This window comes from Coenobita brevimanus, chromosome 71 (genome assembly GCF_032717465.1).
Source record: "Coenobita brevimanus isolate Jiangsu-jjx chromosome 71, ASM3271746v2, whole genome shotgun sequence".
Classification (NCBI taxonomy): Eukaryota; Metazoa; Arthropoda; class Malacostraca; order Decapoda; family Coenobitidae; genus Coenobita; species Coenobita brevimanus.
In genome coordinates, this window is record NC_137024.1 from 52235038 (window position 1) to 52253831 (window position 18794).

Consider the following 18794-nt stretch of genomic DNA (forward strand, 5'->3'; position numbering starts at 1 on the left):
TCACCATCATCAGCCATTGAGGTCCACTGTAGGACCGGCCTATCCCTACCGAAGCAGGGACAATACAGCCAATGTATCTCTACCCTGTGGCTTAGGCTGTCTGGTAGAGACTGTATGTAGGGTGAGAAGTGCTTGTAAGTGTCATTGTAGTGTTGTAGTGGCTTTGGATGTGCGCGTAGTCTGTGAACCAAATGTAATCGGTCCACTTTAAGTCAACTGGGTCCAAGCATACTAGTATGCGACACTGGTTCAACCACAGCACCTCTTATGTCTGCCAAAGTAGTAAGTGGCTCGGTGAACGCTTCCCAAAGTTTATACAACTCTGGCAGAAGGCGAACCCGTGTCCACCAGCATGCCAAACGCACAGTCTACCACTGTACCACAGAGGCTCCTTTTATATATATATATATATACACCCATTGCAAATTGACTTAGGACCTACATACAGAATTGCTATGGGAGAGTTGTCTGTCTTTGCTTTGTGTTTCTACCTCTACCAAGTGAATTCTGGGGGCAAGAAGTAACTGGCAACTCCTCTGGTGTTGGTGGGAGGTTGTGAAAAATTCAGCACGTCAGTGCTTGTCCAGAAGCGAGAGTGGGAGTATATGTTCCCATCAATCTGAGCTTGCACCTCCCTCTTTTTTCATATGCATTCCTGTTTGCCCTGTTATTGTCCTAGAGTCGAGTTGTCATGCCTGGAAAGTACTGCTCGAGGGATGAGAGGGTCCGTATCATTGCATGGAGGCAGGATAATGTCCCTATCAACTCGATCTGTGAACATACTGGATGCGCAAAGTCGACCATCATGAAGATTCTTGCTGCAGCGAGTGGCCTGCCACCTGATGTTGTACCAGAGCACAAGCATGGTGGTGGAAAGAAGAGGACGACTTCCAGAGGTACAGATACACTTCTGAGGAGGGAAGTAATCAACAATCCTTGACTGACAGCAGCAGAATTGAAGAGAATGCATCCCCAGCTGTTACATGACGTCTCATTTCGAACTATCCAACACCGCTTGCAGAAGGAGTTGAGTTTGCCAAGCCGCACCACAGCCAAGAAACTGCTTCTCACTGACCTCATGAAGAAGCAGCGCATTCAGTTTGGAAGTAAGCACACTGGACATCGGATAAGTGAAGAAAAGTATTTCAAGTGTTCCAGGTGTGTTCTGCCAAGGTTTGTCGCCCTGCCTCCCATAGTCAACATGACCCTGCCTCCATGGTGCCGACTGTTATGCACTCACAATCAGTAATGGTATGGGGTGTTTCTCAGGTGAAATGGGAAGGAGAGGCCTCTACTTTCTTCCTAAGAACTTGATGATGAATGGTGGCCGGTACACTCAAGTTCTGAAAGATCATTTGTTAAACTTTTTTGGTATTCATGGGTGTGATTTTTTCAAGCACGATTCAGCTCCATATTACAAGCCAAGAAGGTGAGAAAATGACTTCAGGATAATCAGATTGAGTTCCTCGACTGGCCTGACAACAGTCCAGATCTAAATCTGACAGAAAACAGCTGGGCAAAGATGAAGAAAATCATGGCAGAGGACATTCAATCTGGACAACCTCAAGACTGAACTGAAAAAGTTTGGTGCAAAGATATGTCCTTAGATTACTTTAGAGATCTAAGTGATTCCATGCCAAAACACATCCACCTGGTCCTGAAAAACAAGGGAAACATGATTTCATATTAATGAATGGCATTTCATGAACATTGTGATATACTACGATTTCTGTGGTTTTTAATACCTTGTGGGGGGAAGTCCTAAGTCAATTTGCAGTAGCTATACAGTATATCTATCTATCTATTGCCAGTCGCCTCAATCCAGTTTGGGGTAGCCACAAACAAATTGCCTCCACGTCATCCTGTCCCCCGCCATTTCACTGCCCTGCTCCCAACTCACCCCCCCCTCTCTCATGTACCTCTCCACCCCATCCCTCTATCTCATCCTCGGACTCCCCCTCCCTCTTCCCCCCTCCACCTTGCTCACATACACTCTCTTCGTCAGTCTTTCACCCTCCATCCTCTCCACATGGCCAAACCACCTTAGTGTGTTCCTCATAACACTTCCTATCACATCCACATCCACACCACAACGCTCCTTTATATCCTCATTCGTCAGCCTGTCTCTCCATGTGACTTCATATATATATATATATACAGTACCCTCGTGTCCAACACGGTAATATTGTCATGCATGGGTCCCGTGTTGGACCAAAAACGTGTTGGACAAACAACAGAGCTTATGGGGAAAAATGAATTATGTCAGCAACCCTAGGAAAAGTCACCCTAAATACCTACCATATACCTACACATATATTGGTACTATTGTAATTATAATAAATGGTACTGTGCTATGAATGATAATTAACCTTTTAGGATAGTGTTGGTGGGCTTGCTGGGAATTAAGGTGGTATCCAAGGCTGTAGGTAGTCCTACTGGGTCCCTGGAGGATGGCTGCTGGCATCACTAGCGGGTAATGGCTGCTGCTCCTCCTCAACCTCCCTCATAAATCCTTCAAAATCACACTCAGAATCACTATCTTTGTCCACAGCCATGGAAGGTCCTGTTTCTGCCTGTCCTAGTACTCTGTAAGCCTTCACTGCTGCCAGGATCTTGTCTTGGTTTTTTATTATGGTTCTCACGTTGGCTTCATTCATGTCGTAGGCCTTGGCAATGTCCACTTTCCTCTCCCCTTTCTTCTTCTTCTCGATGCTTTCTAGCTTGGTGGCCTGAGGGAGGTGCCGCCGCTTCTTGTGGTTCTCATAAGCCTTCCTAGGCATCGTGAGCAGGGTAAAATGCAGTGACAAGGGCAGATAATGCAGCAAGAAAAAAGCACCTTCCAATGCAAATTATGCGACTGAATGGCGTTGTGGCGGGAGAAATTTAAACACAACATCACGTGAGAGCAGAAGCGTTTTTTATTGGGCGACATCACGATCACCTCACGATAGTGGGCGGGGGAGGCTACTTGATCAGAAGTTTTTATTGGCTGTCAGCATCACAGGAATGTCCAGTATGACCGTGTTGGACCAGGGGTGATCGTGCTAGAGGCGAACTCTGCGGATTTCGCCCACTTCTCAGAGCTCGGTCCGTGTTATGCTAATGCACACATGTTACAGTAATTAAACCGAATTAAATCTTACTAATTATTGCTCTCCGTGCTGGACACGAATCGTGCTGGACAAACGCGTGTTGGACACGAGGGTACTGTATATATATATATATATATATATATATATATATATACACACACACACACAAACACAGGTATACCTCAGTTTAACGATGCAATTGGTTAAGTAAAAACCCATCGTTAGGAGGGGTATCATATCTTGGGGTAGAGTTAACATGTAAAATATTGGGATGTGTTTTGAGCCTTGGGTTTCCCTACCACTTCCTTACTTTCATATCCAATACTCTCCAAAAAAAAAAGTATTACATTCTTCCTCTGTCCTCTTATCATTTTTTTCCTTTACTTGATCCTTCAATGATTTTAAAACTTCTCTTTCTTCTTCATTTAAATCTTTTCTTATTATAATATTTTCCATTCCAGCCTCTTTGCTTAATTTCCAGGTCATTTTGAGTATGTCGTTTATTAAACTTTCTGATGTCAACTTGACTCTCATTGGTCTTGTTTCCCCTTTCCTATAAGGCCCTATCCTCCTTACTTCCTCAATTTCTTTTACCCACTTGTATCCTTCGGGGTCAATTTTGCCTAATATACCTTTCACCATGTTCGTGTCTCTCTCGAGTCTCACGAATCTAACCTTTTCTTCCTCCTCCCTGTTTCCAAATATTACCATGCATATGTTCCTTTCTACAGTTTCTCTCACTATTTTCTCTTTTTTCTTCAGTATTTTCACTACATTTTCTTCCATCTTTTTCTTGTTCATTTCCCTTTCTTCCTGGATGATTTCTCTTAAGCTGACCACTTCTTTCTGTTCTTCCACGTGTGCCCACTTTGCCTTATGTTCTTCTAATACACTACTCACCTTCTCTGTTTTATTAGTACTCTCTTCTAGTTTCCTCCTCAATTCAACATTTTCACACTTCAAATTTCTTATTTCTTCATTCGCTGTCTCATTGGACTGGATCAGACTCTGTACTGTATAGTAATTTCCGTATTCTCAGACACATCCTTTAACACTAAATTCTTCACTTTCTTTTCAAGTTCATTAATCCTCATTATCAATGTTTTAACCAGATCCATGATATTAGTATTTCTGTCAAATCCTGGAAATTCGAGTCCCTCAGCGTTTACATTTTCGGCCATGTTGGATGTTGGTTACTGTAGCAAAAACAGCTGTTACCGAAAATACTACAAAACATTCATGTGTATTCTTCCCAATAAATCTGTACATTTTTGGTAGTCTATATTAACTTACAATATTTTAAACTTAAAACAAAACCATAGGAGACAGGATAAACATAATTCCTGGAAACTACTTAAGGTATGCAGCCTGGGCCTGGGAGCTGTTGAGAGACACGTCCGTCCGTTGTGGCTGTCCGTGTGTGTGTGTGTGTGTGTGTGTGATATACAGGAAATGAACTATGCTCCTGGGGTCCTGTCTCTGTTTCTCAGTAAGTCAAATTTTGCTTTGAACTCGTTTACGTTTTTAGACTGGATGATCTCTTTGTCCATGCTATTCCACAGGACTATGCAAAAATATGGAAATCTATATTTCTTGATATCCTTCAAGTAACTTGGCTTTTTCAGTTTCATTCCGTGTCCTCTTGTTACTGTACTCTCCCATCCCATACAGAGTTTTTCTGTCAATTTTATCTAGTCCCATCATGGCCCTGGACACTGCACTCATGTTGCCCCTCTCTCTCCTTTCTTCTATGGAAGGCAAATCCAGCTTTTCCAGCCTCTCTCTGAATGACAGATCTGTCAGGTTGGGGACCATCTTGGTTGCTGTTCTTTGTATTCTCTCAATCTTGTTTATATCTTCCTTTTTGTGTGGGGAGCACATTACTGCCGCATATTCCAACCTGGGGTGGATCATGGCCACTACCAATTTTTTCATCATCTCCTCGTCCATATAATGAAATGCTACTCTTATGTTAGTCAAGAGATTATATATCTCTCTAACTGTCTCGTTAATGTGTTTTTCAGGTGAGAAACTATCCCTGACCAGCACTCCCAAATCATTCTCTTCTCTTGCTTTTGTGATTGGTTCATTACCCATCAAATAATTCGGTGATGGCCTCTTGGTACTTTTACCCATTTCCAATATTTTACTTTTTTTTTTTTTTACAGAACTTCATTTCCCACATGCATGCAGACAGTTCAGAGGAGCAGCAACCACTGAAGTAGCGATAGAAAAGAGATAAAGATGCAACAGTGCGACAAAGAGACAGAGGATGAAGGGAGCCAGAAAGAGGAGAAGGGTTAATGAGACGAAAAGCCTTTGACTCCACCCTATAAAGAAGAGATGTATATGGAGAACCTTCCCACACATGCGAGTTGTACTCCACACAGGGGCGAATAAAACCCACGTATAGAGTCAACAACTGTGCAAGAGTAAAAAAGGAATGGCGTCGGCTTAGCACACCTAATCTCTTGGAAGCAGATTTTACAAGAGTTGTAATATGATCTTTCCAAGATAAGTCCCGAGTGAATGAGACCCCAAGCATGTTCAAGGATGATGCAGGATTAAGCTGAGTATTAATAAACATTAGTGGGTACACCTGTGGAAGATTTTGTCGGGATGATAGGTGTAAGAACTTATGAAAAATCCGCAGATACAAAATAAATAACTTTCAGGGGTCAAAGGGTAAAAAAAAAAAATAATAATAATAAAAAAATAAAGTAATTTACTGATTCAAACCTAGCGCCATGTACAAATCTGTGGTCCCCAACAGATGCCGACTGTGCACTCCTGCCTTCCTCCTGCTTGGAAGCCCAGAGCACTGTTGTTATCAACACAAGTAACATCAGCTGCGATTTTTGTCATTTAGACTTGATTATTTCCCCTAAATGTCTCAGAAACGAAAAATTAGTGAAAGTGGTGATGGTAGCAGGAGAAAACGGCATGCAATTACAATGGAAAACAAAGTGAACATAAATACCAGAGTGGAGAGAGGAGAGAGGCTGAGTGATGTGGCACATGAGTTGAAACTGAATCCCTCAACTGTTGGAATAATTTTAAAGGACAAGGAACTTTTCTCATGCAGAACTGTACAGAATATGTAAATATATCACAGTCTTTGTATTTATGCTTGTTTAATTACCCATACATGCATGAAAATAAGGGCTACTGAGATTGATAGAAGTTTAAGGAAAAAAACGACTTATGAAAGACCTTCAGGAACCAATTACTTTCGTAAGTACTGGACTCCTCGTATATATATATATATATATGGATGGGATGATGAGAGAAGTAAAAACACAGGTAATGGAGAGAGGGATTGTGTTGGTAATGAATGGTGATAGATGGAATACAGTATCTCAAATCTGTTGTATGCTAATGATGCAGTACTACTTGCAAATACCGGACAAGAACTTGGTACTAGTGCAGAGTTTTGCTGATGTCTGTGAGCGTCATGCCTTGAGAGTAAATGTAGGAAAGAGTAAAGTGATGGTTACTGAGAGAGAAGGTGACTCCTAGTGTTATGTTACAGTGAATGGAGAGAAACTGGAAGTGGTGAGATAGTTCAAATACCTGGGTACAGTGGTAGAAACAAGAGGAAAATGCACATAAGTGGAAAGTTGAGTGACACAAGGAAGGAAGGTAGCTGGTGCAATGAAGGCCTTGATAAGAAACAGAGACTTGAGTGTTGCAGCTGCACAAGGCTTACATGAAGGAGTGTCAGTGCCAACTTTAACATATGGATGTGAGACTATGGTGTGGCATGAAAATGAAAAGTCAAGAGTGAAAGCAGTGGAGACAGGGCCGCTGAGGAATGTATGTGGAAAACAGAGAGTGGATATGATACAAAATAATGTGATTCGTGAAAGATGTGGAGTGAGGAAGTCTGTGGACACCAGAATCGAAGAGAGTGTACTGAGATGGTATGGTCATGTGGGGAGAATGGATAACAGACTGATGAAAAAGGTATATCTGAATAATTTTCAAGGAGGGAGGAGGTGAGGTAGGCCAAGAAGAAGGTAGAGAGATAATAGTGGATGAGTGTGTGAGGAAGAGAGGTTTGGAAGTCGGTGAGGCTAGAGAACTGACAAGAGATCAAGCTGGCTGGATGAATATTGTGAGAAGTGCATGATCAAGGATTTGGCACCCCTTTTTAACGTGACAGCATTTGGAATGACTCTATCGGATATGTTTATGTGAAGCAACAGAATGTGGTGAACATTTCTGGTGTATCCGATAGAGCCAGGATTCCGGGGGCATGAATGATGAGTGAATGGATGTGTGGCCCATTGGACTGGGCAAATCTAGGCTGTCTGGACACTGCTACTCCTCACCCTGCCCTAGGGTGGGAAAGGAGGTCCGGATGATGATGATAATGATGATGATGACATTCCTCTCTGTCACTTTCTCCACTCCTGCTACTCTTGTTTGGTTCAGTTTAGTATTTCCTTTACACTTATCTTTATCAGAGAAGCTAGCAAATTCACTGCCGCCAGATATAAACAATGAACTATCTTTTTCCACCATGATGCAACCTACGAAAACTTTTTACTTCCACTGTGACTTCTACTCTTGTATGACCGAAACCAGAGTTTTTTTTCACTATTATCACACGGGACCACCAATCACGTATTCATTCACATAATCACAACAGGCTGGTCTCCTTTTCCCTGGTGATTCAGTAATTATTTCCCCATGATCCACCAAGGGCTCCGTCTCCATCAACAACCTGTGTGTGTGTGTGTGTGTGTGTGTGTGTGTTTACCTATTTGTAGTATACAGGAATTGAGCAATGCTAGTGTTGTCCTGTCTCCATATCCACATTTATCAAGTCTACCTTTACACACATGAATGTTTTTCTCATGCACCACCTCTTTGTCTAAGTCGTTCCAAATATTTAAGAATATACCTAATTGTGATATACACGGAATGTACTATGCTCGTGGGTTTCCGTCGCTGTTTCTCAATAAGTCGAATATAACTTTAAACTCGTTTAAGTTTTTAGACTGGACGATCTCTTTGTCCAGGCTATTCCATAAGTCTATACTTCTGTAAGGAAAGCTATATTTCTTGATATCCTTCAAGCAGCTTGACTTTTTCAATTTCATTCCATGTCCTCTTGTTGCTCTCTTATCCCATACAAACAGATCTTCTTTGTCAATTTTATCTACTCCCACCATGGTCCTGAACACCGCAATCATGTCTCCCCTCTTTCTCCTTTCCTCTAACGAAGGCAAATCCAGTTTTTCCAGCCTCTCTCTGTATGACAGGTCTGTCAGACTGGGGACCATCTTGGTTGCTGTTCTTTGTATTCTCTCAATCTTGTTTATATCTTTCTTTTTGTGTGGGCACCACACTACCGCTGCATATTCTAACCTGGGGCGGATCATGGCCACTATCAATTTTTTCATCATTTCCTCATCCATATAATGAAATGCTATTCTTATGTTAGTCAAGAGCTTATAAGTCTCTCCAACTATCTTGTTAATGTGCTTTTCTGGTGACAAACTATCTTGGACCAGCACTCCCAAATCTTTCTCTTCTCTCCTTTTTGTGATTAATTCATTACCCAAAAAATAATTCAGTGATGGTCTCCTGGTACTTTTACCCAATTCCAATATTTTACATTTCTTTACATTAAATTTCATTTCCCACGTCCGGCTCCAATTGTGTATCCTATCCAAATCCTCCTGCAGCATTTTACAATCCTCCTCAACCTCTATCTTCCTCAAGATCTTTACATCATCAGCAAACAGACTCGCATAACTGTTCACTCCATCTACCATATCGTTTACGTAAATCAGGAACATTACTGGCACCAACACTGAGCCTTGAGGGACTCCACTTGTTACTTCCCTCCATCCAGACATCTTTTCCTTTATTACTGTCCTCATTTGTCTGTCTCTCAAAAAGTCTCTCATCCATTCCAGAAGTTTCCCCTTTAGTCCTCCTATATATTCTAGTTTCCACATTAGTCTCTTATGAGGTACCTTGTCAAAGGCCTTCTCTAAGTCTAAGTACACACAATCCACCCAACCATCTCTCTCCTGTACCACATCAATCGCTCTTGAGTAAAAGCTCAACAAGTTTGAAACACATGACCTTCCACTTCTGAATCCAAACTGACATTCAGCCAAAATATTCATCTCTTCCAGATATTTTATCCATCTGTCTTTCAGGATTCTCTCACACAATTTTGCGACCATGCTGGTTAGAGACACTGGTCTATAATTCAGGGGTTCTTCCCTGTTTCCTTCCTTGTAAACTGGTACCACATTTGCCCTCTTCCATTCTTTTGGCACTTTCCCCTCTTCCAGTGAGCATACAATTAAGCTGTGAATTTTATCCGCCAGTTGTTCTCTGCATTCCTTCAGTACCCAATTAGAAATTCCATCAGGTCCTGGGGGCTTTCCTTACATCTTGAGTTTCCAGTAATTTATACACTTCCTGCACCTCCACTTTTATATCTTTCATCACCGGAACATTTCTAATCACTCCCTCCCCTTCCACAAGCTTCTTTTCTTTAGTGAAAACTGACTGGAAACGTTTGTTCATTATTTCTGCTTGCATTGCCGCATCCTTAAAGACCTCTCCTTCTACTTTCAGCTTGGTGATTCCTTCCTTTTGTTTCAGTTTGCCATTAACAAATCTATAAAACAGTTTGGGTTCATCCTTGCATTTGTCAATTATACCTTTTTCAAAATTCCTTTCTTCTTCCCTACGTATTCTTGTGTATTCGTTTCTTGTTCTTTTATATTCTTCCTTTGTTCTGTCGTTACCTCTCTTTCTCCGATTGTTCCATGCCTTATCTCTCTCTTTTTTGGCTATCATACACCTTCTATTAAACCACTCCTTTTTCCTGTTTTCTTTCCCTCTTACTCTTGGTACAAATTTTTCCACTCCCAAATTATAGAGGTCTAGAAAGATATCCCACTTCCTCTGTATCTCTCTTGTTTCTCTGAATTTTCTCCAATCCGCATTTTCAAAAAAGTTTCTCAATCCTGTAAAATTTGCTTTGCCAAAGTTGTATCTTCCCTGTCTATGAAGCTCGTCTCTTGGCTCGACGTTTCCTATTAACATCTGGAACTCAATGACCACGTGATCACTTTTTCCCAAAGGACAGAGATATTCCAATGATTCTATTACATCGGGTTCTTTGGTGAACAGTAAATCTAACCTTGCTGGTGTGTCCTCACCTCGAAACCGTGTCTCTTCTTTGACCCACTGCGTCATCACATTATTCATTATTATACTGTATTTAATAACACAGTGCCCCATGAATCCTCGCCGCCTCCCGAGTACCATTCCTCCCAGTTCACCTCTTTACAATTAAAGTCACCCACCAAAATTATATTATTGATTTTCTCAATTATTTTTTGCAAGTAGCTAGCCATATCTGACAACATCTCATGGTATTCGTCATCCTTCCATGCTCTCGTCTTTGGGGGAACATACACTACCGCCATATCTCTCTTAACATTCTCTCCAGTTTCTAATTTCATATATATCACTTCAGCCCTGCCTTCTCCCATTTCCACAGTATCTACATTTATGTTGTTCTTCACTGCTATCATCACTCCTCCTCCCTTTTTTTCTTTTCTGTCTTTTCTCCACAGTTTGTATTTACCATCTCCCAAATGAACATCAATATCTTCTCTTAATTTGGTCTCTACAAAGCACATGACATCAGGTTCATGTTCTCTCAAGAAATCATTAATTTCGATCCTTGTCGATATGAAACCATCAACATTAGTATATATCACCTTCAAATTATTTTTGACATTATTAATACCCTCTTCTCTCCTACTCTCTGTCCGTACCACTTCCTCAACTTCTGATCTTTCACAACCATCCCCCCTAGTTTCCTTCACTTCTATTTCCTTAAATACCATTTCCTTACTTTCATATCCAATACTCTCCAAAAAAAAGTATTACGTTCTTCCTCTGTCCTCTTATCATTTTTTTCCTTTACTTCTTCCTTTAATGATTTTAAAACTTCTCTTTCTTCTTCATTCAGATCTTTTCTTATTACAGTATAATATTTTCCATCCCCACCTCTTTGCTTAATTTCCAGGTCACTTTAAGTATCTCATTTATTACACTTTCTGATGTAAACTTGACTCTCATTGGTCTTGTTTCCCCTTTCTTATAAGGCCCTATCCTCCTTACTTCCTCAATTTCTTTTACCCACTTGTCTCCTTCGGGGTCAATCTTGCCTAATATTCCTCTCACCATGTTCGTGTCTCTCTCGAGTCTTGCGAACCTAACCTTTTCTTCCTCTTCCCTGTTTCCAAATACTACCACACATCTGTTCCTTTCTACAGTTTCTCTCACTATTTTCTCTTTTTTCTTCAGTATTTTCACTACATTTTCTTCCATTTCTTTCTTGTTCATTTCCCTTTCTTCCTGGATGATCTCTCTTAAGCTGACCACTTCTTTCTGTTCTTCTTCTACGTGTGCCCACTTTACCTTATGTTCTTCTAATACATTACTCACCTTCTCCGTTTTATTAGTACTCTCTTCAAGTTTCCTCCTCAGTTCAACATTTTCCCTCTTCAAATTCCTAATTTCTTCATTGGCTGTTTCGTTGGACTGGATTAGACTCTGTATGGTGGTTTCCGTATTTCCTGACACATCCTTTATCACTAGATTCTCTACTTTTTTTTTGAGTTCACTAATCCTCATAATTAATGTTTTCACCAGGTCCATGACATTAGTATTAGCATCAAATCCTTGAAATTCCATTCCCTCATTGTTTACATTTTCGGCCATGTTTAATGTAAAGTACCTAAACAGCTGTTACCGAATAAGTGTGTGTGTGTGTGTGTGTGTGTGTTTTTGAGAGAACCTGAGCCAACATACTGTATTATAATACTGGGTGGATTTTTCTTTTTTTTTTTTTTTTGAAGGTGGGACACTTAAGGAAACTTCCATGATATACACTCACCCACCACTTCAAACTACCAAATGTAAGACAGATGCTAGTAAATCATTAGCCAGATACTCACCTCTCTGATGAATGTATATAAGAGAGGAAGGATGGGAAGAGGAATGGTATGAGTCATCAGCTCCCCTAGGCCTAACCCTCCTCCACTCATAACATCACCCCTCTCACACAGTTACATAGCTAACTGGCAAATGTATGGTTACTGTTTTTATTTCATCTGATTCTCTTAGAGGAACAAACTAGAGGGTAGGTGTATGATGCAGAACTTCTTTGAGAGTAACTGTAAGGGTTTTTGAAGCAATGAGATAATAAGAAGCCTTGGCAATGATATGTTTGTATGCTGGGAAAAGATTTATCCCGATTAGATGATGAACAAAAGAATGAATGTATCCAGTGTGAGTAATTGGTTCAAGAGAGTGACCTGAGTGTGTTTTCATGTCTTAAACACCCTCAAGACTGTGTGAAAGCCATGCATGAGGAACAATGTGCATAAAGATGTATGAGAATATCACTGGCTTACCTTTGACTCCAAATTTGGAGGCACAGTAAGGAACAACATTGTTACGCCCTATATAGCCCAGCACTGAGGATATGGAAACAATGTGGCCACAGTTGTTCTGCACCATGTGGCCCAGGAACTCTTGTGTTACCTGCAATGGAATGTCCTTTATGTAACTTCATATCATTAAAGCCAATGCATTTGCATATTCCAGTCACGCTACATCACTTTGGCACACATTCTCACACCTCATGATTATTAAATACAATTCCTCTTAAAAATATTTTAATGTGACAATGATGAGGACCCTACACCCTGGCTGTGGTGTCAATCTGAAAACCAAATCTCGACACATTTCCCTGCACCTTGCCTTGGGAAGGACACCAGTCTGACCCTCGTGAGGCATTGTCTTCCACAAGAGGCACCAGATCCCTACATGGTGTATGTACTGTACTATACCTCATACCAATTAATCTGGCCAGGCATGTATGGCAACACTGTTCCGGCCAAGATTCTGATTGGCTGGAGGTGTTTGTTCGATTTCGTTGTTGCTAAAACTGATATTCTTTTTATTATCATATATGATACTGAGTTTGTCGACAATACAATCGTCAAAAGCAATAAGAAATCCGTTGTATACTTAACAACAATGAAATTTTCGTAGGAAGATAGAGATATGAGTCAACAAAGTATTATAACAGTCCAAGTCAAGGTCAGCATTCGAACAATTTCTTTAAATCTCCGGCACTCCTTAATATAACAGATAATTAAGGAAACCTGCTTAATCTAAGCATTGGTATAACACAATTTAAATTTTAAGATCAGTCCGTACTGTGATACTGTGAAAATAGAGGATATATAATGAAATAGTTTTCCTTTAGCCTACTTTGATTTTTCGCGATTATTTCAAACCTCCCTCCCCGCAGAACTCGTCTTTTCATTAGAATTTATAATTATTCAGAGTTGTGGCACAATTTAAGGGTGCAGACTGATCTTAAAATTTAAATTGTGTTATACCAACGCTTAGATTAAGTAGGTTTCCTTAATTTTCTGTAATATTACGGAGTGTCGGAAATTTTAAGGAATTGTTCGAATGCTGACCTTGACTTGGACTGTTATAATACTTTGTTGACTCATATCTCTATCTTCCTACGAAAATTTCATTGTTGTTAAGTATATAACGGATTTCTTATTGCTTTTGACGACTGTATTGTCGACAAACTCAGTATCATATCTGATAATAAAAAGAGTATCAGTTTTAGCAACAACGAAATCGAACAAACACCTCCAGCCAATCAGAATCTTGGCAGGAACAGTGTTGCCATACATGCCTGGCCAGATTAATTGGTATGAGGTATAGCTATACTGTACCTGTAGGATGATCCCACGAAGCAGCTCCTTACTTTTTTTTTTTTTTTTTTTTTTTTTTTTTTTTTAAATGTGTCCGACTTCATATATAGGCTTCACAGCCTGTTCCCGAGGCCCAGTAGTCCTCCTACATACCATACGCCTCTACATGTCATCACTTCAGTGCTAACACCCACTGTCCATATTGAATACATGCTAGGGCTGCCTCATATGGGACTGGCATATTGGTATAAGCTGGGGTATTTTTGTGACACGTTGGCGGATCTTCTGGTAGATCAGTAAAGTCTGATTTTATGAAATTCAAATCCTTAAACTGTTCCCTGCCCCAGCAGGGATTTGAACCTGAATCTGGTAGGACTGCAGGCCACCTCTCTACCAACTAAGCCACCCATAGTCAATGGGTCTATTCAGCCAGAGAGACTAAGGTTAAGCAACCACAACACAAATAAAAATTCATTACTGTTTAATCACATCTTAATGATGTGTTTGCATTATCCATTGAAGACTGTTATCGGAATGAAAATTTTTACATAAACTTATATGGTACTGAACCATATGAAACCTGGCTGAAGTAAAGTGCTCATCTCCTTTGGTAAGAGTGATGTAAAGCATCGATCTTCACTTGGCTGCCTAGACAAGGAAAACCTCATGGTTTCACTCGGCCTACATCAAAGCATTTGTTTAATGGTAACTGTAATGGAAATAATGGTAATAGTTCTGCCAATGGGGGACTCTACATTAAGTGACAAGCAAAATGGTTTCCTGTACACCAGGAAACCATTTACTACAGTGGGTGGTAACCATATAACCAAATTATGGCGCTTTGTGGTTTAGTGGGTAATTACGGTGCTCCAATAGGATTGAGCCTATGTAGGTTTATCTCCAAGAGGTGGTTGGGGTTTACTGCTCACGTAATGCCACTCAGGGATGAGTGAAGTTGGTCACTCATCTTAAATGTCAGGACCAACTTGCCTAGCCACAGGCTCCTATGCTCCATATGGGGCAAGGTAGGACTGGATGATGGATGGACAGATAATAATAATAATAACAATAATAATAATAATAATAATAATAATAATAATAATAATAATAATCCATTCATCCATAATCCAGTCAAATGTTGCCCCATGAGAAATGTGGGAGCCCGGAGCTGGGCAAGTTGGTCCTGACATCTAAGATGAGGGTGAAGAGAGAGAATAATAATAATAATAATAATAATAATAATAATAATAATAATAATAATAATAATCTATGCTTTAAAAACAGCTGTGTGTGTGTGTGTGCATGTATTTACCTATTTGCAGTATACAGGAAATGAGCAATGCTCATGTTGTCCTGTCTCCATATCACATTTATCTAGTCTACTTTTACACACATGAATGTTTTTCGCCTGAACCACCTCTTCGTGTAAGTCGTTCCAAATCCTTGTGTATTTACCTAATATACCTAATTGTGATATACAGGAAATGAACGACACTCGTGGGATCCTGTCACTATTTCTCAATAAGTCATGTTTAGCTTTAAACTTGTTTAAATTTTTAGACTGGATGATCTCTTTGTCCAGGCTATTCCACAGGTCTATACATCTATAAGGAAAACTATATTTCTTGATATCCTTCAAGCAGATTAACTTCTTCATTTTAATTCTGTGTCCTCTTCTTGCTCTCTTATCCCATACAAACAGATCTTCTCGGTCAATTTTATCTACTCCTATCATAGTCCTGAACACTGCAGTCATGTCTCACCTCTTCCTCCTTTCCTCTAAGGAAGGCAAATCCAGCTTTTCCAGTCTCTCTCTGTATGACAGATCTGCCAGACTGGGGACCATCTTGGCTGCTGTTCTTTGTATTCTCTCAATCTTGTTTATATCTTTCTTTTTGTGTGGGGACCACACTACAGCTGCATATTCTAACCTGGGGCAGATCATGGCCACTATCAATTTTTTCATCATCTCCTCATCCATATAATGAAATGCTACTCTTATGTTAGTCAAGAGTTTATACATCTCTCTAACTATCTTGATGATATGTTTTTCAGGTAACAAACTATCCTGGACCAGCACTCCCAACTCTTTCTCTTCTCTCGCTTTTGTGAGTGATTCATTACCCATCAAATAATTCAGTGATGGCCTCTTGGTACTTTTAACATCCATCCATCCATCATCCAATCTTACGTTGCCCCATGAGGAGCATAGGAGCCCGGGGCTAGGCAGTTGGTCCTGACATTTAAGATGAGAGTGACCAACCTCACTCACCCCTGAGTGGCAATACATGAGCAATAAACCCCAACCACCCCTTGGATATAAACCTTCGCCGGCTCAATCCGATTGGAGCACCGTAATTACCCTCTAAACCACCAGGCGCCAAAATTTGGTTATATGGTTACCACCCAGAACAGTAAACAGTTTCCTGGTGTATAGGAAACCATTTGGCTTGTCACTCAGTGTAGAGTCACCCATAGGCTGAAGGAACAGGAAAGAATGAAGGAATGAAAGACAGAAGAGGAAGTGTAAAGTCACCCGTGGGCAGAAGGACGAGGAAAGAATGAAGGAAAGAAAGATAGACGAAGATGGAAGGAAAGCCCATTTCCAATATTTTACAATTCTTTGCGTTAAATTTCATTTCCCACATCCGGCTCCAATCATGTATCCTATCCAGATCCTCCTGCAGCATTTTACAATCCTCCTCAACCTCTACCTTCCTCAAGATCTTTACATCATCAGCAAACAGATTTGCATAACTGTTCACTCTGTCTACCACATCATTTACGTAAATCAGGAACATTACTGGCGCCAACACCGAGCCCTGTGGGACTCAACTTGTTACTTCCCTCCATCCAGACATCCTATCCATTATTACTGTCCTCATTTGTCTGTCTCTCAAAAAATCTCTCATCCATTCCAGGAGTTTCCCCTTCAGTCCTCCTGTATACTCTACCTTCCACATTAGTCTCTTACAGGGTACCTTGTCGAAGGCCTTCTCCAAGTCTAAATACACACAATCCATCCAACTGTCTCTCTCCTGTAGCACGTCAATCACTCTTGAGTAAAAGCTCAACAAGTTGGAAACACATGACCTTCCACTTCTGAATCCAAACCGACATTCAGTCAAAATATTCATCTCTTCCAGATATTTTATCCATCTGTCTTTCAGGATTCTCTCACATAATTTTGCAACCATGCTGGTTAGGGACACTGGTCTATAATTCAGGGGTTCTTCCCTGTTTCCTCCCTTATAAATTGGTACCACATTTGCCCTCTTCCATTCTTGAGGCACTTTCCCCTCATCCAGAGAACACACGATTAAACTATGAATCTTACCCGCCAGTTCTTCTTTGCATTCCTTCAGTACCCAGTTAGGGATTCCATCAGGACCTGGGGCTTTCCTTACATCTTGAGTTTCTAGTAATTTATACACTTCCTATACCTCCACTTTTATATCTTTTATCACTGGTACATTTCTAATCACTCCCTCCCCTTCCACAAACTCCTTTACATTAGTGAAAACTAACTGGAAACATTTGTTCATTATTTCACCTTGCACTGCCGCATCTTTATAGACCTCTCCTTCTACTTTCAGTTTGGTGATTCCTTCCTTTTGTGTCAGTTTGCCATTAACAAATCTATAAAACAGTTTGGGTTCATCCTTTCATTTGTCTATTATACCTTTTTCAAAATTCCTTTCTTCCTCTCTATGTATTCTTGTGTATTCATTTCTAGTTCTTTTATATTCTTTCTTTGTTCTGTTGTTACCTCTCTTTCTCCAATTGTTCCATGCCTTATCTCTCTCTTTTTTTTGGTATCATGCACCTTCTATTAAACCACTCCTTTTTCCTGTTTTCTTTCCCCTTTACTCTTGGTACAAATTTTTCCACTCCCAAATTACAGAGGTCTAGAAAGATATCCCACTTCCTCTGTATCTCTTGTTTCTCTGAATTTTCTCCAATCCACATTTTTCAAAAATTTTCTCAATCCTGTAAAATTTGCATTCCCTACCTATGAAGTTCATCTCTTGGCTCGATGTTCCCTATTATCATCTGGAACTCAGTGACTACATGATCTCTTTTTCCTATAGGACACAAATATTTCAAAGATTCTATTACATCGGGTTCTTTGGTAAACAGTAAATCTAGTCTTGCTGGTGTGTCCTCACCTAAGAACCGTGTCTCTTCTTTGACCCATTGCATCATCACATTGTTCACTGTTATATTCAATAATATAGTGCCCCACAAATCTTCACTGCCTCCAGAGTCCCATTCCTCCCAGTTCACCTCTTTACAATTGAAGTCACCCATTAAAATTATATTGTTGCTTTTTTCAATAATTTTCAGTAAATAACTAGCCATGTCTGAAAACATTTCCTGGTATTCATTATCACTCCATGCTTCTGTCTTAGGGGGAACATACACTACCGCCATATCTCTCTTACCATTCTCTCCAGTTTCTAATTTCATATATATCACTTCAGCCCTGCCTTCTCCCATTTCCATGGTATCTACCTTTATGCTGTTCTTCACTGCTATCATCACTCCTCCTCCTGTTTCTTCTTTTCTATCTCTTCTCCACAGTTTGTATTTACCATCTCCCATATGAACATCAATATCTTCACTTAATTTGGTCTCTACAAAGCACATGACATCAGGTTCATGTACCCTCAAGAAAATGTTAATTTCAAACCTTGCCGATAATTAACCATCAACATTAGTATATACCACCTTCAAGTTATTTTTGATGTTTTTTATACCTTCTTCTCTCCTTCTATCTGTCGGTACCACTCCCTCAATTTCTGATCTACAACTCTCCAATAACTTCTCTTTTTGTATTCATAGCCATCCCCCTTAGTTTCCTTCACTTCTAGTTCCTCACATACCACTTCCTTACTTTCATATC

The 18794-nt window shown here is 40.2% G+C and overlaps 1 protein-coding gene across 1 annotated transcript in view; it reads right to left on the bottom strand.

The window, feature by feature from the left end:
• Nucleotides 1–18794, bottom strand: part of LOC145406776 (epidermal retinol dehydrogenase 2-like) — a 65344-nt gene that overhangs the window by 11621 nt on the left and 34929 nt on the right. The window contains exon 6 of the mRNA XM_080277873.1: nt 12560–12689. Coding sequence (XP_080133999.1) covers nt 12560–12689 — 130 coding nt within the window. The remainder of the gene's footprint in view (nt 1–12559; nt 12690–18794) is intronic.